General features: G+C 32.4%; 1 protein-coding gene across 5 annotated transcripts in view; it reads right to left on the bottom strand.

The window, feature by feature from the left end:
* LOC108726330 (glutamate receptor ionotropic, kainate 2) overlaps positions 1-22,334 on the bottom strand; it is a 147,010-nt gene that overhangs the window by 94,700 nt on the left and 29,976 nt on the right. For all 5 annotated transcript variants that reach the window (XM_018453828.1, XM_018453830.1, XM_018453829.1 and 2 more), the window contains exon 3: positions 15,427-15,588. In XM_018453828.1, the coding sequence (XP_018309330.1) occupies positions 15,427-15,588 (162 nt within the window). The remainder of the gene's footprint in view (positions 1-15,426; positions 15,589-22,334) is intronic.

The following is a 22,334-nucleotide window of genomic DNA, read 5'->3' as shown; positions in this document are numbered from 1 at the left end:
TAAGAAAAATTGCAGGAGTAATATTGTATGCTTTAAACTGTATTAATTACTAAAATTAAAATTATATATTATTAAATTATATAATTAAATTATATATTTTATTATTACTGATATCAATGTTATTAAAATAATAAATTTAAATTATAATATTACGCAATCATATTTTCTATCGCATATCTACACAACATTGAGGTGATAAGCATCTTAACGACGTTTTCCTTATTCCGTTTAAGTTATTGATTGCTGTTCGAACTAATCACTTTATTTCATTGCGGTTCCTCTTATTGTTAGTTGCGTTTCTGAGTTTCGCACTTTAATTCAGTTACACAGTCACTTCATCATTGAGAATCTAACTTGATGCTGCCCTACTAACAGTCAATCGTATAGCCGTGCATCAATTGATTCGAAGGCTATGCATATTCGAGTAGCCTGGAACCACTTGTCTACTTGGTTCATGTTAGTAATTACATTATCCCCGGACTTTAAAGCACCAATTAAATGGCGTCTTGCAGATCCTTGAGCAAAATCTATGAATTTTCGATGACTCAAACGAATCTCAGTTTCGGTGAGAAACTACGATGGGGAAAATCCAATTTCGTCAAGCAAGATCAGGTCAATAAATACATTATCCAATTTTATGTGATTTTGTGGTTTTATCTGATAGGAAGAGTAATGCGTGGTCTGTTCACTAATCCGTTAATTCTCGTAGATATCCACGGTGATGTCTGTTTTATTATCTTCGCGTAAATTCATGGAAGTCATTTGAACTTCAACCCGATAAGCTCGAGATGTTTTATCTGCGGGATCCATAGGTAAGACGATATTGGTTTCAAGACGGAATTCTAAGTTACATTTGTAACAGCCAGACGGATTCAGTATCATCGCACGAAGAACAACGTCGGCAGCTCTTATTTCAAGGACGTAGTCTTTGGTCTCGAGTACTAAATTGGAAAGCGAGATCGATCGCGGTGCGGAAGCGAAGGAAAGAGAGAGGATGACGCGTATTTTCGCGAAAGCAGAGCAGAGACGGGTGGGTTGGCTCACAGACCAGGGGGCGTCCGGAAACGCGGTGAAAATAAGAGAAGGCGAAAGCGAATGGTGGAAGCGAGCCAGCCATCCCAACCGCCCAGCCAGCCAATCGTATCTGAATTTGTTTACGACGACAGCAAGCTGTCGAAAAAGTTTCTGTGGCTGACGTCGACGTCGTGCACGAGAAATACGAAAGTTAACCCCTTTTAATGGAGTTCCCTGCCGCAGTCAGCTTGGCGTTAAAACGCGAGGACTCGGGTCAAAATGTCGTCTCTCGCTCGTCTGACGGCTTTACCAAGAGCTCAGCAAGGATTAATCATATTTCAAGAGATTCATCCGAAAATGGCTCAACTCCTCTTCAACGACCAGATCATCCGCAGTGAAGGTTCTCGAAGTTCAAGCCTATTACGAATAAGTCCTGATACGCATTCGAGGATATGGTCTCGGCTTCAGTAGATGAGATCCCGGAAATCCGTTGAGATGAAGGTTAATGTCTGTCCACGTGTACAATAGGTAGGATTCGTACTCAGAGTTCGTGCATTTCTCTGTGAACTTCCGTACAATAAATCGGAAGGAAAGTCTCACCGCGGCATACAATGGCTGCCAGTGAAGATCATCGGTACCTATTCCGAAGTTCCTCCTTTTCCCCAATATGCGCGGGAAGATCCAGTCTACGAGACGCTCGATCTACTTGTCGTCGTCGACCAAAAATCGACCGTCGGGATCGTCGAGAGGCTCTGATACGTTATGAACTTGGCCGCCGGCCACGAGAGTTATCTTTCTTCTCTTGTGCTGTGCCAATGGCGTTCGTGCTGATGAATCTAACCGCAAGACTAACGGCGAGTCCGTTATCTGGGATTGTGAGGGGGAGAAGTTGGTTCGCGTATTCTTCTTAATTTCGCGAGCGAGATAAGACGGGTGAGTTTAAATCAATGACGCGAGAACGTCGGAGATAAAGCCTGGCGTGGTGATGGCGCGGTGGGTGTAAAAAAGAAGCGCGATTACGCTCCTTACACCCTTCGGCTGCTTTACGAGCGCTTTACCGACTACTATTTAAATTACCACGCCACTGTGTAATCAGGTTGATTAGTATCTTACGCGAAGTAACTATGTAATTTTATGAGTATGCGTGCAGAACTGGCGTTAATAAGCGAGTCGTTAAGCGGATTAGTAGTATAAATCAGTAATAAAACCGTAACTTTTACGGGTTGAAACATCAGAATTATTAATGGAATATACAACGTGCGACCTAATTTAACTTTATGATTTCTCACTTAAGAGACGATACTTAAAATTAACGATCAACTCTGAGAATAGTCTTCCGCTAACTTATTTTTTACTTCTGAAATTGCGACGGACTATTTTAGCAATATTAAAAGAACTGCTGCAATCCTGACGAGAAATTGTAAGAAGGATAGGACTGAATTATTACGGAGGGGGTGTGCGACGTGAAAATATGAAGCCGGACTTAGACTCATAATTATTCCGTGCTCGTAAAAAGGTCTTGCCGGGTCATTGCCAAGGCATTCTCTCGAGACGCAGTAGATTTAAGCTCCTGTAAAGGAAAGTGTCTCCAATTCGTTGCCAAGAAGGAACCTCGTCGTGATATATCGATATCGATGCAGTCGTTTAACAACAGTAATATCCGTGTCTTCTAATTTTATTTTCTTTCTATCTGCATATTGGTATTCTGTGCTTTACTAAATTGTAGAAAATATATTTTTTTTAGTAAAATGGACCGAATCTTCCTACACATAGTATATTTATTTTACGTTTGCAGCAAACAGTAGAATTAATTGTATACCTATTTTCAGTTATTTTTCAATATCTATCTTCATAAAAATTATAGTTATATTTTATTTTTATCTGCATATTGTATTCTACCTATGTTTTATTAATTTGTGGAAAATATATTTTTTTAATAAAATAGAACCAAGAAAACCTTTCTGCCATGTAATATATTTATTTAACATTTTTACAGTAAACAATAAAATTAATTGTTTATTGTCTTTTCAGTTATTTTTCAGTGTCTACTTTTATAAAAATTGTAAACATTTGCTCTACGAATGTATTTGTTCAAACATTCGTACCTTTTTCACGAGAGAGCTCCCACAAGAACCCCAATATATAAATACCGTATAATTCTGCAAGAGTAAAATACTATAAGACTAATTTTGTAAGAGTTTTTGCGACTTAATACCGTTACTAAACTTTAGTTTCTCGGAAAGTGATGCAGAAGCGTATTATTTTATCGCGCCCGGCGTGTTGCATAACGAGCAGCCTTATTGGCGGCAACCTCTCTCTTTTAAAGTTCTTCGGATTATCGTATATACCGGCAGCTGGAACCTTAACAACCGCGTGGGTCGGGCATCCCTGTGAAAGGAGCACCATACTAATTGACTTCTCACAACTTTTCGCAGGAACCGCCTTCCCCAGTAACTTTCAACTTCGTCGGTATCGAGATGCGGACTATTCCTTCTTCCTCATACCAACGCGACGGCGCTCACTCGAATCTCCAACGACGAGGTCAGAGAAGGTGGCTCATTAAAATTTCAAAGTACCACGCCAGCGTTACGTTTGGCCAGAATGTAGATCCGTTCCCCTGTCTCACAGGCCCTCGTCAATTTGCTAGTTACTACTTAGACATTAATTGGCAGTAATCACGGCATCTTGACGTGCATCGTTTTCTCATGATCGAATAGATGATTATAATAGATGATTCTGATTAAAAATAATATTTAAACGAAAACTTTTTAAGTAAATATATACTAGTAGTATATTTAATATACACAGGATCAGGGAAGTTATTTTTATAAGTGTTTAGTTGCACTTATAGTTTTTTGTTCTTTGTAAGAAATAATTAATTATCATTACAAGTTTATCAATTCTGAAAAGTAACACGTTACAGTATAATTCATATAATTATTTAAAAACTAACTATTAGATTTTTTAGTTACTAGTTAAAAAGTGTAACCAAATTAAGTTACAGTTACTGAAAAAAAAAATTCTAACTGTAACTTCGTTAGAAGTAACGAGCTACTTCCCAACCCTGTTAACATACAGATTCATAATTCGGTTTGGATTGGAAAATAAAGAAATAATTTAAAACGGAAAATATTAAAATATTTTTTTCGACTTAATTCATAGAATTAAGGCATTATATATAATAATTTGTCACAATGTAAAAAATATGTAGCTAAATTTGATAAAATAAAACATGCATATTTAATAGATATAATTTTAATTATTATGAACAAATAAGATGTTGGATGTATGCAATTTGGAGTTCGATCCATTGAAGATAACCTGAACCACGTAATTCATAATTCACTTGTTTAATATCTGTAGTAATGCAAATAATATTGTAGTAGAGTAAATACAATTTTGTATAAATATAAGTAAATAGAGCACCGACGTTAATATATTGTCAATGTTAACAAAGACGCAATTATTACGTGCACATTTACCTATTCATTTTTAATCTTAATATTATTTGCTATTACTAATATACTATCTTTTTATATATCTTAATATTTATTTTAATATTACAGCATGCTGCAGTTATATGTATATTATTTTAATTTGTCATGCGCGCATACATATATTCTCTATCATTACTCATAATAAATATATGGACATAAGTAATTGAATTAATTGTATAAATTACATATGAATATTGCTTTATGCATTATATAAAATTTTTATCATTTTTTGTGGAACAAGCTAACGGAATTACAAATGCAAACCACTCAAATTGTGACTGGCATGAATGATATATGCAATAAATAATTTTAATAGATGTAAAATTTGCAAGCAATATCGGAAAGAAAATTTGCAAATTATCATTTTTAATTAAATTTATCATTTTGACGATTATTATACAATAATAGAAAAGATTATTTTAAAATAAATGTGACACGAATATTAAATACACGTACATCTTAAATGCATATTTTAAAAGATATGTACGTTGTGGATATACGTTGTAGATATAAGTTTTATTTTTCGCGAACGATATTATAATATTCATACCATTTAAATAGTTATATTATAATAATTCATACCATTTAAGAACTAACCATGTTCTCATAAATTCTTAAGAATATTTGAATAAATTTTAAAATGTTAAAAAAATTGTCAAATTGTTAATAAATTGTACCTGTATCCTACCTTGTATATCCTATCTTCACTTTAGTTAGAATAAAACATACATTTTGAAACAAACTATAAATAATTATAATTTGATTCTTAAAATGTATTTATATCTAAAAATATTCATATGCATAAAAACCTTATAATAAAGAGACCTTTTATTTCTAACAATAATTAATAAGGATATCTTCATTTAACAATAATTAATATTTCATTGCTTGCGTCGTATAAAGCATAGCGATGATTGAAATTTGGAATTATCAAACTTTCGCAAGTATTCACTGAATTGCTAAATCGATTAATTCAGCGACTTCTCGTTTATACGATAGATTTTTTATTTTCGACAAAATTGGCATATTTTATAAAAAAATATCAATATGTATCTTACTGATCAAGCATATCTGAAAAATTATATATATTAAAGTTCGCTAGCAATAATATTCGAATTCGAGCATTTCACTGCTGCAACAGGTGGCTGCGCAAACGATCCATTAAACGATTCATCTCTAGTAGCAACGAGGTAAAAATGTGTATAAAGAAAAAATTCCTCTTAAAATATTTTGTATTAGTAAAAAATCCTATGAAAATCTACACAAGATCTAAAAGTATAATAGATAAAAGGAAGATAAAAGCAATTTTGAAAAAGTTATAAAATTCCATAAGAATATAAACAATTATTAAATAAAAGAAAATTCGTTTAAGAACTTTCTAAACTAAAAATCAACATCGTTCTCCTATAATTTTTTTACTTATTTAATACTTTCAGTACAAAACGTAATGTATTTTCGCGACATATATGTATATTACAGTGTATCTCATCGCTCGCTTTGTACGAGATATTCGCCAGATACTTTAAATTCTCAACAAATGGATCAGCTTTAGAGCAAAGTGACAACAAAGATGCATTGTTTCGGCGGAACAATATATGTATGCTGTAAGGATGTCCGTTTGTTGGTCCTCTTTTCAGTCCCCTTAACGAGGAGCGGAGTACTGGTCTGTACTTTGATGTCAGCAATTCTCCCGGCGGATCCCAAGCCATCAGCTTCGTTCAATCAGAGTAATTGCGCGTTAAATCTCTTTGCTCGCCATTGAATCAATTTTGCAGCCTGACGAGCACCTTCGTACATCCTTGTCGCTATAATGTTTCTCTATAACTCGCTTCTCTCGCGCAAGCTGCAAAGGATTCAGAATCAGCGTGCATCAATCTATTCGTTATATTAAAATCATCGTGTTTTATAAAATATTTTCTGAAAGTTTTGAATTCTTTTTTATACACGGAAAGAACAATTTCGCTCAAGTATCTACAAATTTAGCTTTAGATCCAAAAATAATTTTCTTTGGCCATCAAAATGATTATGTAAGACTAATTATCGGCAGAATGTTAAAACTTTTTGCAGCATTGTCATCAATGCTTCAGCGTTCTACATAATTATTTTGATAGTCCAAAGAAATTATTTTCAGATACTTTAGTAAAACCGTTCTTTACGTACATGATATAATTTTTCTTCATAGAGTACGCTTTCATCTTTTTTCTCCGTTTATAAGTATTTCGTTAACTGTGTTATTCATATCGAAGAAACTTATGTAAAGAGCAAATAATTTCTAAAGTATCCAATGACGCGAAATAACATTTTCGTATCATAGAGGAAATTGGGAATGCTTACCGCGAAAGCAATACGTAATGATATTACTAACTTAGGTGAATGTAAACTGACGCCTGTGTGCTTTTAAATCTCCCAGCAAAGTGCGACAGCGGTTTCAAGGCTCTTGCCATCTCGAAAAAAAAGTTTTTCCGGCAAATTTTCAACTGAATTTGTTGGGAATATGACAGGAGGCGAACGACGAAAGACGGCGCGGCGTCGTTTCTCTTGTACATATTCCGCACGTCTGCGTGCAGCCGCATGCACAACTCAAGGCGTCTGTTTCGTTTCTGTCGATATTGGTTTTGCGATGCATCGCGGTGTATTGCACCGGTTTGCGTTTTCTTCCGTCTGGCCTCTTCTCTATTTCGCCAACTCGCATCTCCCTCCGCTTTTAGCTGCTTTTCAGTCTTCCTCTACTTTCCCTCGATTTCGCCTCTTTCCCTCCCTTTCAGTCTGACCCGCGCTTTTTCCCAACTTGCGGCATTTCCGCGTCAGGATGAAACCGGCTATCGAGAGGGATCACAACGAAAGAGACGCAGGGAAATGAAATTTAAAGAAGTGTCGATAAAATGACCCGCAAATCCCTCTTTCCGCCACTGGAAACACGGTTTGATAATATCTCGCACCAGGTCAACACGAATGCCCTGGCTGTATAAACTTGTTTGTACACTATAGAAGAAGAGCAGTGTCAAAAATAGCCTTGATTATTATCGTAACATTGTGCTACAATGTTAGATAATAGTTCTAATGTTAGATAAAGCGGAATTAACATATGGAAAGAACGGTTTTGCTAAAGTAGAAGAGAATGGGATCACGGCGCTCAGCCGTTTTCAATATGACCTTATACTGTAACAAAAAAAATTTGAGAAAAACTTAATTTAAGATAAACATATTAATAAATTTTCTTAAGTGAACGTCACACTACCTCACTCTCTCTTCTAAAAATTGAGCTAGATATAGATCTGAAAATAATTTTGATGGACTAACAAAATAATTACGTAAGAATCTCAAGCATGATAAACAATATTGCAAAAGTTTTGACGTTCTAGTAACCAGCTTGAGCGTCCTATATGATTAATTGATAGTCCACGCTGAAAAACTGATGTTGTATCAACAATATTATTTTAATTGAAAATAATCTTGTTGATTCATACATAATAATATTATTAATGAAACAAATAAACTTTTAAAAAACAATAATATAATATACGAATGAGAGCGTTAACATAGCGCGGGAATTGGTGCGCAATTTATATAATAGCCTAATAATATTCACATAGTAAATATATTAAAATTGTACAGTGACTTGTCGATACCAACTTATTTTTAATAAAATAAAATTTTATTAAAACAAGAGCACGGTGTAGTACTTTTTCATTAATACTAAAATTATTTTCAATTAAAATAATGCTATTGATATAACATCATTTTTTTCAATGCTACAAAATCTTCAGAACTGTATCCATTTAAATTTTTAAATACTTCAGCAAAATCGTTCTTTCCGTGTAAAGTAAAACGACAGTGTATAAAATTGGGTATTGGGTAAGGTATTTGAAAGTGCTGTGAAATGCTTATATATAGGCGAATGAAAAACAAGCTTAAACTAAAGCTTACACGTTACAAACACGATGATTCTTTTTTGCGCGAAGATAATTGTGTTGCAAAATAGAAGAGTGGAGTGGAAGTTTCGTTGTGGGAAGAGAATCGTACGATCCCGGATTTGTGAGGCGACGCCAAATACACGTATGCGCATCGCCGATAGAAGCGTGGCGGAAAACGCAGATTAAGACTGAAATATGGCCCTAAGCCTTTTATTCTGCTGTCGGTATTATATCCCGGGATTTATTTACAAACGGCGGCAAATCCGCCTCCGCGACAGCAAGAAAAATTCAAAGCAATATCGATAAACGTATCTTCCAGTTTCGTATTCAGGGGAAGATTTGTGACGGATTATAAAAAGAAAAATAAAGTATTGAGATGCGTCCAATAACTTTGAGCGAACAATGTCGATCAGAAATGGATCTTCCTACAATTTCCCGACGACGTAATAACCGGAAACGCGGAAAAATCATAACTCGACAATTGATGAGAGCCCGTCTATGTACATTCGCACAAATATTCGTATGTATCCTTATACTGCGACAATTGAAACTAATCGTAATCGTTCTCACGTCATGAAATTTCAAATTGTTGAGCAGACAATGGTTTGCGACAGCTATAGGAACAGATGAACTAGACTATGCTCTCACTCACAGAGGATTAAACTGAAAGTCAAATCTAAGGGATTTGTCTGCGTAGCAGCTATTATTTGCAGATTTCACGGCAGCATACTCGGCGTTTATGACGTACCGAAGATGAGCAGGGACAATAGCGTTCACTAAGAATTCTATGCGTGACAAATGAGTTTTTGCATTCAATGATAATGATGTTCTTTGCCACCAGATGCTTTCCTTTAGATCTTCCTTCGCGTTCCACATTTTTCTCATTTTTGTCAGTGAAGCAGATTTTATGCAATTTTTATCTGAGAATTTTCAATTCCTCTGTTAGTTAATTCGCGCGTAAATTACCTTTTTTGTACGTTTTCTATACGTGAATTACCGTTTTGACTACAGCAGTGTTTTTATTTAACAAAGAAAAAATTAAATAACGCGCGCGGTACTTCTTAGTCTATTCATATTTTATCTGCGCTGCTGCGGAATAATTTAATTTTCTTCCACTAATTTGTACCGCTTTCTAATTTATGATTTCGAATTTATACAGTAATAAATTTAAATTTGCACAAACATTTACGTAAGTATTAAATTAATTTGTTCATATGAAAGCATTTAACTTACGTCAATCACAGCAGCAATCACAATTTTCTCGATGATCCAAGTTTTGTGATATCGAAAATAATTCACGATGGAGTTCGAGCACAGCTCAAACGTGTACATAGTTATGACTGAGAAACTCTTGCATCGGAAATCGAAAATCGAGTATACTATCGGTATGAAGATACCTGCGAGCGGAATCGGGAGCGACGTGTTCGAGAGGGGACCCTCAAATACGCGACATGACGCAGCGTTAACGCATGGTCTCTCTCAATCGACGAGAACTTCAGAAATTACGTGTTTATGTTCCATGAAGTTTGTTTTGAACTTCGATAGCGTTTTCACTAGTGAATATCAATTGCTCCTTTACAAAAATTTTAAATAAGGAATACAGTCTCAAAATATGGATCAAATTTGCAAAATTGAATATTTTGCAGGTATACATACTCGTATATAATAAAATTATGAAAACTTTTGTATTCTTTAATTTTTCGTAATTGTTATGATATGAGAACACTTTCTCAATCATTGCTGATATTTAAGAAAGAAAAGCAGAATGTTATCTGTTTTAATAATTCTTTAAAATTATGATACTCTCTTATAGTTACAGATTGTATTTAGTACACTGTTACGTCATATAAGATAAAACAATGTGAATTTGAATATTTTACTGATATAAATAATTTTACATTAAAGAAATTTTATACAAAATCTGCTGATCCATAATTGGGACTTATACATAAAGAACTTTAATACTTTTCCAAAATTCAAAATCAGTTTATTAAACGTAGAATAATTTGCTAAAAATAGAATATTTTAATGACTTATAATTAGGATCATCATTTAATTTTATTGATTAAAAAGAGCAAATCAAATCTCTTATATAAATCGCCGCGGTGATAAAACCTTTTTCTTGAACATATATAATTTTAAATCGAAAATCGAATTCATTAAATAAATTATGCTAATTGTAAGTAGAAGTCGATGACGAATGAGAAGCTTTTAGTGATTAATCGCTTCACGAACGTTTCAATCTCATTCAGGTATTTCGATTCTATATTTAAATTACATCACGTTTATAATGTAACCAACATATACGGTCGGCACAATCTTTGGTGAAACTACTTAAAATACAAAATCATACATTACCAGAGACGAAAGAGGCTGTTCGTACGTACGTGACACACATTTACACACGTAAAGAGCTCAACCGAGAAACGAGTCCATCGGCAGATACTTAACTTGTCATTTAGTTCTGACACGGTATATTATTTGCATAAGTATATGTATAGAGCCAAAGCATGTGTCCATGTAAACGAGCAATGTAAAGACGAGATGGAGATGCAATGAACGTGATCTAAGCAGAACACGGTCGTTGTTGCCACAAAATACCGTTATTCGCGTTAAGTATGTATTTGCCGAGGAATTTGATTCTAGATTTTTACGGTTATACGTACGCGTGTTACAAAATCGATAATCAAATTTCCTATGCGACGCATCTAACACGGGGGATTTCATGGAATTGAGCAATGTATTAACGTTTCCAATTATCAAAGAATGCATTTCTTGCTAATTCAGAAAATATTGAATATTGAATATTGAGTATCGAAAATATTTAATAAATAGGATAAGTATTTTAATTCAATAAAGGAAGATCGCCAATATCGTTATACCTCTTTGCATTTTAAAACTTTGGAAAAATAAATACAAAAATGTTTTCTATCAGTTTTTATAATATTGTTTGGAATAATTAACGTTTTCGTAAGAGAAACAAAAATGTGTGCATCTGATAAAATGGGTCCTAAGACTGACGTAGTAATAATGCCACATATTTCTATTCTTTTCTTTAACAGGAATTATATACGAAATATCTACAAATTAATGTATATGAAAATTTCTAGAACTTTTTTACTTCGACGTGAAACATTTTTTGTTGATTTATATGCATACTTTAGACTATTTCGCAAGACATAAACACGTAATATAACAATTTTTCTTAGAGGTTTCCCGTAAATACAGGAATACCTTCAGCCCCAACAGGGCTATTTGACACAATAACGCGACAGTATATAAAGATTAAGTTAGCTTATGGTCTGTCTTACAGACAAGTGTGTCGGTTTACGCTGCACTTCAATTTTATGTTTAAAACCGTACTATGAAAAAAATAAGAGAAAGAAAATATAAAACAATTTTAAAAAACTATAACTACGTAAAACGATTTAATATTATCAATAATATATTCGCTATTATTTAAATTACGCAATTAACAAAAGAAAATCGTAAGAATTTTATTTGTAAAATTCGTTTTTATCTGATTTTACATAGAAACAAGCCATAAATGAATTATGAGTTTTTTCTTTTTTGATCATCTAAACAAATCATGATTTTATCATTAATAGAGTAGAATGTTTAGTTTGTGAAAAATAAAGAAGTGTTTCTTTTAGAACCTATGTTATTATCGGCGACTTTCCTCTATTACTATATTGTCGTTATATTTTGTAAATCTGAACAATAAGGTTAAATGAAACAAAATTTATTTCTATAACGATTTTAACGTCATGTACGTAACAGAAAATTGAGCAATCAAGGCGTGTAATTCAAAATAGAAAATTCAACTATAATTTCGTATTGTGCACGAACAAATGGATCCATTAAAAGTCACTGGAAAAAACTTTCAACAAGCACATACTGTAGCATACTAGCATACTATAGCGAGTTATGACACAGACTGGTTTCGAAGTAGTTTCCTCAGTAGATGACAATAGGGTAAACTAAGGTATTATGGCCACGGAAAAGATAGCTATAGGCTGTAATTTTTTCAATAATTGTTAAATAGAGCATTTTTGTAGTCATTCTAAAAGCCTATGGCCATCTTCCCCGTATCGCCATCTTATCTGAGTTTACCCTACTGCATATGTTTGATCCACATGGCAATTCCGAGACACGGATTAGCCGATGCTATCGACGAAAGTTTATCATATAAAGTTGAAAGTATATACAGGATGAATCAGAGCCGTTGAACCAGCTTTTTACCCTATGAGAAAATTATCGACTGCACATCTAATTATCAACTTACAAGGGAAGTTTCACAACTGTCCGGAACCGATTTGATTCTCCATGAAATATGTTGTAAAATACAAAAATGTAAGCGCGACACGTATTTTTTTATATGTGCGCTAATTCATGTTTAAAAAGTGAAACACCCCTTTGAAAAAAAAAATGGTATTTCTATTTTGAGCCGAATACCGTCGGAAGTATAAAAGATGGAAACAAATTTTTTAAACAAAAGTTGTACGGTTTCAAGAGTACTTCAATGTTATAAAGAAAAAAAAAATTAAAAAATTTTTTTGTTCACAATTGTTAAACAAAAAAATTTTTTAAATTTTTTTTTTAAGTACTCTTGAAACCGTACAACTTTTGTTTAAAAAATTTTTTATGTATTATAATTAATGTATTATAATTAAAATAAACTATGTATTATAATTGTAATATTGTATAATTTATCCGTATAGTAACTTTCGATATTTAAAGTTTTAGAGGAATAAAGAATGTGATATTATATCAAAAGATATATATTTTGCAGTGAGATATTGGAGACAAGTCCTTTCCATCGATCTTGCAGTCTACATAATTTCATGTGTTATAAAGCGTTCACTGCTTCACAGCGGCTTTGCAATTTACGGAGAATGGAAATAATGAGGGCAATTTGTTGGCTATTTTCTTGCACCAGTGATAAAAGTTTAGAACGCTAATCACACTTGCGTACTTAATATTTGTACAACGCACATAACATGTGTCGCTGCTTGGACAAATAACAGTCGCTCGATTAACGTTTTACGTAATATAATATAAAAAATAAAACAATCTGCTATATTAGTGCAGAAAATTAGAAAAACATGACAGAATGTTTATCAAATAGAATGAATCGGCAAATTTACTCAATTGATTTCAGGATTCTAATTCGTGCTGTAAAAATAATCTAATTTTAACGAATCACTTAAAGCTACATTGAATTTTGTCGTAGATTCCAAAATCAAACTATTTTCGAACATTTTTATAAAAAGAGTAAACAGAAGTTTTATTTTATAATATTAATGCAACTACGTCAAAAATGAGTTCTGTACATTTGATTTTTTAAAATATAAGCATTAAATATTTATAAATATTATAAAAATATTTTTCTAATCTATATATAAGGGAAATGTTATTTCACTTATAGACTTGATTTCTCTTTTTAAAATAACAAAAATTATAAATAAAGACTTCACAATTTCTATATGGAAAAGTAGTCGGTTGTCAGAATCAAATCGAAAAATTTCCACGAGACGTATCTTACAGATAAAATTGATCTTGTCTCTTAAATCATCCCGGTACATCAGAGACAAGAGACAAGTACGTTTTTAAGGGTATCACGAAGCGAGACAATGGTCTTTATGGTGAGTATCCGATAGCAACAGACGCGAGACGGATAATAATGTGTATGCTGCTTTAATAACGACGAGAGGCAAGCAAGCCAGTTATTCTTGGCTGGTTTATACATGCCGTCAACACGATAAATTTTGCTTACGGTAACACCTTACGTCGCGTATAGTGTCGACTAAAAGGACTCTCAGAATATTCAAGATACCTCAGAGTGTTCTCTATCTAACAATAAGTACCATAATTTTGCTCGATAAACCAAGCCTCTTTGCCTTAATTTAATGTAGATAACGCTATGTCCCTTACAAACGTTTTCGCTTAGATTAGTATTTATGTGAAAGATACACAGTTAAAAATTTGTATTAAAAACATATTTCGCATATATATCAAATGGTTCATTTAAATTTTTGTTAATTCGATACAAGATAAGTTAAAAAGTAACACAAATATTATATAAAAAAATTAACACAAAGAATCTGACTGATGCAATTTATAAGCAAACTATAAAAACACAATTTTTTCTATAAAATTAATATTTATGATCCAATACTTTCTGATTAATATTTATGTCCAATTAACGTTTTTTTATTTATTTATTTTAAAATTTATTTTAAAATTTGAAATGAAATACATTATTTTTATATTATTTGTTGATTTATTTATAAATTTTGTTATTTTGATACTAAGAAATGTTGAATATCAATTTATAACGCAAAATATTCAAATAACACAGTCACATTATGTTAAATTAACATTTTGGATATGCGAATATGTTAAAAATTTAACACAAAATTTTAACAAAGGCTTGAATGGACCGGTTTTAACACAAATACAAAATGTTCTTTATTGTGCATAATTAATTAACCGTACTTGTCACTTTGAAAACAATCATATTTCGATGTAAGTATTACTTACATTTATTACTCTATTACAAAAAATACTTTAGTAAAAGCACGCTACAATTACAGTATTCTCAAAACTAAAATAAATTAATATTTTAAACCTATGTTAGAGAAACGAGCCATGTAGCATTTAAACATTTTACAGCTTGCGTGGAACTGTGTGAAAACTGAGCGAGCTTTTAGGAATAAATCATTTTTGACATGTAGGAAACCATGAGATTAACGAGCGTGAGATGTTTTTTAACTTCAGTGAAATTTCTTACGGAGACGCGTAGTAATGCAGCGTCGTTTCATTAAATCGGAGAATTTTCTGTGCCGTAAGTTTTAGTTCAAATTACTATTTCTTACGCTGACGTAGATTACGGAGATGCAAATAAAATAATATGACATTACATGGTTCAGTAAAAGTAAAACGTATATAGAAAATACGAAATTTATTAAGCATGCAAAATACGCAATTATAATATTTACCCTTTTTCGATGCGTGGAAGGAATCATCTTTTGGCACGTATTGAATATCGTATTCCAACGTGGTCTTCGGCAATATAATTTTGTCCTTGTTGATCTTGTAAACGGCGTACTTGAAGGCCAGCTCCGTGCTGCTATCCTTTTGGTCATGAGTGAATATAGCACCTGGAAAGTAAGCACGACTGTGATCGCTTTAATCCTTAAAGTGGAACACCATTCCGTTCCATAGTGATAATACTCTCAAACGATCAAAGTTCGTCCATCTATGCTAATAAACTGCAAGCTTCGAGCGAGACTGAACCTCATATAACAGAGATTATGCACATTTTAATACTATAAGTGCGCTTATTCGGTTTGAATATTGAATAATTTCTCTAATGCCATCTATATTATTGTACATATTAATTGTCAATCGACTTTAACAAATCTAATGTAATATCAAGCGTCTCAAATTCAATTAAAACGTTAAATCTATTCAATGTTACTATAATCGCAAGTATAAAAAAGATAATTCAATATCAATTATTTGTAACAATTGTAATTAATGATAAGAAAAATTTATCGTTAGAAATATTGTTAATTAAATTGTACTTTTTTTTAATTCTACCATACAATCACATATTGTTAATTCTTATTAAAAAAAATTGATCTGATTCGCTAAGTTCAACGTGTAATCAACTAACCGTTGATTAATATTGCAGGATCAAATGGTTCGTGGAATAACGCCTACGTCAAGCATATCATATACATATAGGTATAATTACGTGCATAATATGTACATTACATGCTATATATCTCTAATATTCGCTCGATAATGTAACATACATTGCATGCATGTATGCATTCTATCCATGTATACATTGTGTCTACACGGAGAGAGTTTTGTTTTAAAATTTACCCCGAAAATATGGTAGTTATGGTACAATACAATATTTTAAAGATTTTTATCATGCATTTCAGTAAAATTAATTAAACTTATTTTATACTTTATTGTAGTTTTATTAATGAATAAGAGAGATTTATATTAAAATTTTTGAAAATACATTTGTCCCACAACTATCATATTTTCAGGGTAAACTCTAAGAAAAAATTCTTTCCGTGTATATATCAATAATATTGTATACATAATTATGATTCTAATGGAATTAATATTTGTTGAAACAAAGTATATATATCTTTATTAATATATAAGAGCAATGTACGAAAACACATAATAAAATATATTAACATATTATTATCTATTAGCATGTATATGTATCTACATATACATATATTAGCATTTATTGCGATATTTTTTGTAATAAATTATTTATAATTTTTTAACGTTCATTAGTAAAAATATCATTAAATTGTGCTTGAAATTTGATTTATAATATTACTATCCAATTTTTAAGATTGCCTTTCAAGACGGTTTGAGAGAAAATTATTTCGATGCGCAGTTTACAGAGAATTGGATATAATAAAGAAAAAAAACACCATTATTAAGTACTAAAATCCAGCTCAAACGGAATAAGGCCCGTTTCTACCAATGTAGATTAACTTTAATTTTAGTTCAACTTATTCTTTATCTTTTTCTAATTCTCAGAACTGGAAAAAGATGAAGAGTTAGTTAAACTAAGATTAAAATTAAACTATATTGATAGAAACGGGCCTAAGACATTTTCCTTACTTAGTGAATTCACATATCGGTCTAATGTCATATATTGTTGTTAAAAATGTATGAAATTTTGACAAAATACTGAAGCAAAATACTGAATTTACAGCACATTACAAACAAACGAGCAAAAAGTTCATCGTTAATCATCGATCTGATATTAAATGCAAAAACAAAATGAGGTGTTGCGATTTAAAAAATATGCCTACGTTAAGAATCACTATCTTCGTACGATACGCACGCCAGCGACGTGTTCTTGAATGGAGAATGCATTTTAATAACACCTATTCATAGGACCGATTACATAGCCGCCAGGCTATCAATAGTGTCTCAAAGGTCGCTTCTGAGGAATTTTTCAAAGATGTCACGTTTCTGAAAGTCTCACGAATATACTTTCAATCCATCGAATAACCGTAGAGACTAAGTCTGAACACACATCGTCTTCGTTATTGACAACTAGCTCGTTCTTTGAGGGAAAAGAATACTTAAGGATGTTGGACATTGAAGAGGATTAATCTTCTCTCTTTCGGTATTCAGACTCTCATCGCAAAGTGCCCCGGGTCGTTTACGAAAATTAACGAGCGTCCTTTGGTACGATAAAAAAACGGCAGGACACATTCCTGACCTAGTACCAAGGGCGATTTTATGGTTGATGGCAAGCGACAGTAAAAAGCGATGACTAACATTGCCAATTAACATGACTTGACGAATGGCCGTTTCTGATGAAAGTCCAAAAGTCGCGGACTGACTACTATCGCGTACTGTCCATTCACGCCCGTGTACAATATTTAATTTAATTAGATAATACTTTGGTTCATAATGAAACAATATATCAGTAATACAAGACTAACGTATCAATAATTTACATATCATATTTAATATGTATAGGAAAGAAAAACTGCAAACACAACTAAAAAAGAGTTTAATAAAAAGTAGACGATTTTTTTATTAATTAGAAGTATCTTTGCCAAAAGATACTGCAGTTATTTGGCTTCAAAATAATAATTAATATTCATGTATTATCAATATAAATTATAATTTTAAACAAAAAAGATCCTTGCCGTTCAAAAACTTGTTATATGGAGGGGCAATGCCAAACGGATTTTGTTTTTTGTTTAAAATTATAATTTATATTGATACATGAGTGTCAATTATTACAGTTTAAAGTTAAATAATTTTTGAATAAAGATTTCTATAATTGATAAATAATTGTCAGTTTTATTGAACTTTTCCTTCAAGTATTCACAGTTGCCATATTCTCTTTCTCTCTCTTCTTAACATCAAAAAATATTAAAAACATATAATAATATTTATTCTAAACAGCGTGCCTTCTACAGTCGCATATTATAGTATGGCACTGAGTGTATATCAGACTATGGTGCAAGAAATGAGAAGAAGTTATCAGTGTTATCACTATTCTAATATGTAATAATATCGTTCGTGTTGTTTACTCTGTGTTCGCAATTGAATATGTTATAACATAATTAATTGTAACATAATAAATTAATATAATAGTACAGAATATATAATGAATATATTGTATAATATAATTAATGTAAACATTAATTAACATTTAGACATATCAAATATATTAGTAATTTACATATCGAATATATTAGTAATTTATTAATTTAATAAATATTATTGCAATGTTATTATAATCAAAATACATAAAAATAAGATTCAAGATTTTATAAGGCTAAAAGCGCCACTTATGTGTATATGCATTCTTCTGTTTAAAAACTGAATTAGATACATATATTAAATATATTAATTGCTTCAACTAGCTATATCATGTGATAAATCACAAAAATATTATGTCTTATTCATTCCTAAATATATTTCTTTTTCATTAAATTAGACGTGAAAAATGTTAAAGTTAATTTTATCCAAAGATAAAGGAAGATGGTGTTCAATTGAGCAATAGGATGAATGAAATACATCGTAAGCGGTAATGAGTTCCCTTTAGTATTTACATCCCGCCAAATCGTTGGTCCTCCTTGTTCCCCGTTTTTCATCAGATCTTAACCCTTCCTGATGGTATTTTCTCAGTCCGACGCGCTCTTTTACTTTTCGTTTCGCATCGTAACTAACTAATCCATTTATCTGTAACAGAGTGAATGCGCATTAGCCGCCTTCCATCTCTCATCCCACAGTGTTATCCGCCACTGTAGCTCTCTGCTGTTCTTTTTTCGTTTCTCCGTTTTCACCGTAACACGTTAAGTACTCTGATCCTCCCAGAAATGCTCGACGACTTCTTTCGGTATTTTCTTATCTCATCGACTACGGGCTACGCTCAACCATTAGCTGTGTTTAAATAAGGAATAGGTAATCCCTAAAAATCTCTAGGTATGTTCGCTATTGTTTTTTATTCCGTTCGCTTGTTTCAATTAAAATACAAACAGTGAGAATAATTTTTACATAAGTGGTAGTACTAACAGATAATTATTTCATTTATCAGATATTGTTTGTAAAAGATACTCAATTACGAATGCATATAAAAACATAAAAAATTATTGATAATAAAATGGCGACTTATATTCTTAATTAAGTCTATATTTTTAAAAATAAAATAGTTTACTCATAAAATATAATAAATGTGTCAATAGAAATGTATAAAAATTATAGACACGAAAAATAAAACATATAGATAGATAGGCCGTTATGGAATGTTTGTGTACGATTTACGGGAAAAATGTATCTTTTAGGCTTGAGTCACATACTTCCGAACGAATTTCTCTGAATCATTTTAGCCATAATTTTCAAAGTATTATGTTCCAAAGAATCTCTTCACCATCCTTAAATCCCTGGAAAGCATTTTTGAAAAAAAGCCGGAGATTACCATTGGAACAGCTTGATGCTCAACGAAACGCTTTAGTGGCGTGACGTCACCGTGATATTCAAGGCTTGTTACGATGAGAGAACCGAGAAAAAATATCAGCTTGAATGCATTATATATCATCAAAGCGCATTGTCTAAACGATTTTCTAAACTATGATATTTTTATTTAGTTATTTTGAAGAAAATAACAGCAATATTAAAGCAACGAAAAAGATGTATAATATATTTATTACTTAGCAACAATAATCTGTTTGCGCGGTTATCTCTCTGTTTTGAGTTTACCTCTAATTAGCATCATTAGCATTGAGTTATATCTGCTGCTTGACGTTTGTATACATTCGTTTGTACATGTATATAACCATGACCAATTCGCATGTTGGTCTTGGTCAATCTCGTGGGATCTGTGGCAGATTTACGGAGGATATGGCAAGTTAATATCGCTAATTCCTCGTAAATCGCAACAGATTTCCATTAGAAAGCGCGAGTTGAATACATAAAGTTTAATACGATACCTATACGTTTTCTCAGAAACAAAACAATACGAACATTTTCTGTTGAATATTGGCAATACGGTGCGACGACCAAACAATCTCCAGGAACCTCGACAGTTCCAATTCTCCGGTTTTATTTTATAAGAGACAAAGACGCAGAACGTGGACATGAAAACGGAAAAAAAGAAGATAGAGCGACTGATACATTATATAATTAATTTTTACCTATTTGCACTATAATCGTTTTACGACGTGTAATATATAATACGACCCATGCGATTTCTTTTGTATATATTATACATTATAACGATAATATTTTATCATAGTGTTTTGAAAAGTTTTCGAGATAAGTTATAAGAAAATGTAATGAAAAATAAGGGGTTCCATTTAAAAAAATCGACGTGACCTTGATCTGATCTTGGCGACGCCACCCAAGGTCAAATCAATGATCTTCTTATGTCCCTCTTCGAACCATACAACTTTTGTTTGAAACATTTTTCCGTATCTACCACTTTTCGAGAAATCTTAATGCATTATTTAAAATGGGACACCCTGTGTATGATCATATTATACGTATATAGATACTATCTCTAACTTTCCTCAGCTTCTCTTTTGAGTCTCCAATATGATATTTCAACAACGGCAACACAGTGATGCTACTAACGAGGAACTCGAAGGCTGCTCGTTATAACACCTTGTGATTACGAGCGTGCGTGAGATTAAAGGAAGAAGATGAGCAATTGTAGAAAGTTTGGAACAAGAAATTTACCCGCGTCGTAGTTACACCCGCGTGCTGAAAATACGATTTGACACAGCTCGCACAACTATTAAGGTTTCTCCGGTTAAACTTTAGTCGTACAACTCTGATCAAACGCGTATCCCTAGGGATCACGAAAAGGTACTTGATCGGACAAGTAATTAGTACAAAGTCTAAACTCGAGAAGTTAAGAATTCCACTCGAAGAGTCAGTCAAACTAAAACAAGAGTGCACAAATCAGGTATATAAGACTAATAGCAGAATCTCAGTTGTGTTTCCATGCATTTTTATATATTTGTACGGTTTGTTTGAAAAGAAACTGGCTCAAGCAATTAATCAATTAAGCTGCTTTTATCGTCGGTCGATTAACGAGCGTCGGAAGTTAGCGCGATTACGCGTCTATAGAAAAGCAACTCGGATGCTGTAAAGTTATACAACGAAGGCGAAAAGCGTCGGGATATCCAGAAATTCATCGTGTTTATTCTCAGTGAATTGCGGCTAATAAAAACGGCGCTCGGTTGGGTCGCTAGTTTAAATTCACTTTAGAACTCTACCGCGCCGTGCGAGTGAAAGAATACGGACAGAATCGCACGGAAGTGTTTTTAAATGCCGCGCTGCGGAGTGGTGCTCGATAATACGTCGGTATGCTCCGCCGGCGCATAGAAAGTAATACTTTTTTGGTGATGCCGATATTTCTTGTATTATATGGCGGGTTCATCTCATTCTACGCGAATGAATAACGCGTGTTTACGTTCATTCGTTCACTCTTGTATCTCAAGTCGTAAAACATTGCGTGAAAAGCGCCGCAATACCGTCTACGATAGTGGGTGTTCTTCTCAATTCTATAGAGTGTAGAAAGTAATATGCAAATATGTGAAAGTAATAAAATATTCAATATTGTTGATGCTTTGTTTACTCTGAAAATAATAATAGAGGTAATAATTTCAATTAATAAATAATTCGCCGTAAGAAAGAAAATACGAGAGAAAATATTCTATCTATTATCTTTTATCTATAGTTACACTGTTAATTATATTATTTATTACTTCTTTATATATTGATTTGAAGAAACAATAATAGAATATTTGACATAAATATTAAGTTTACAGAATAGTAAGATCTATTTGTATGGTATTCAACTTGCAATTTCTTTTCTCTTTATACTCGT

Source organism: Mycetomoellerius zeteki, unplaced genomic scaffold (assembly GCF_001594055.1).
Source record: "Mycetomoellerius zeteki isolate Tzet28-1 unplaced genomic scaffold, Tzet1.0 scaffold41, whole genome shotgun sequence".
Taxonomy (NCBI): domain Eukaryota; kingdom Metazoa; phylum Arthropoda; class Insecta; order Hymenoptera; family Formicidae; genus Mycetomoellerius; species Mycetomoellerius zeteki.
Note: the sequence above shows the minus strand (reverse complement) of the source record. Positions and strands in the feature narration are given on the sequence as shown.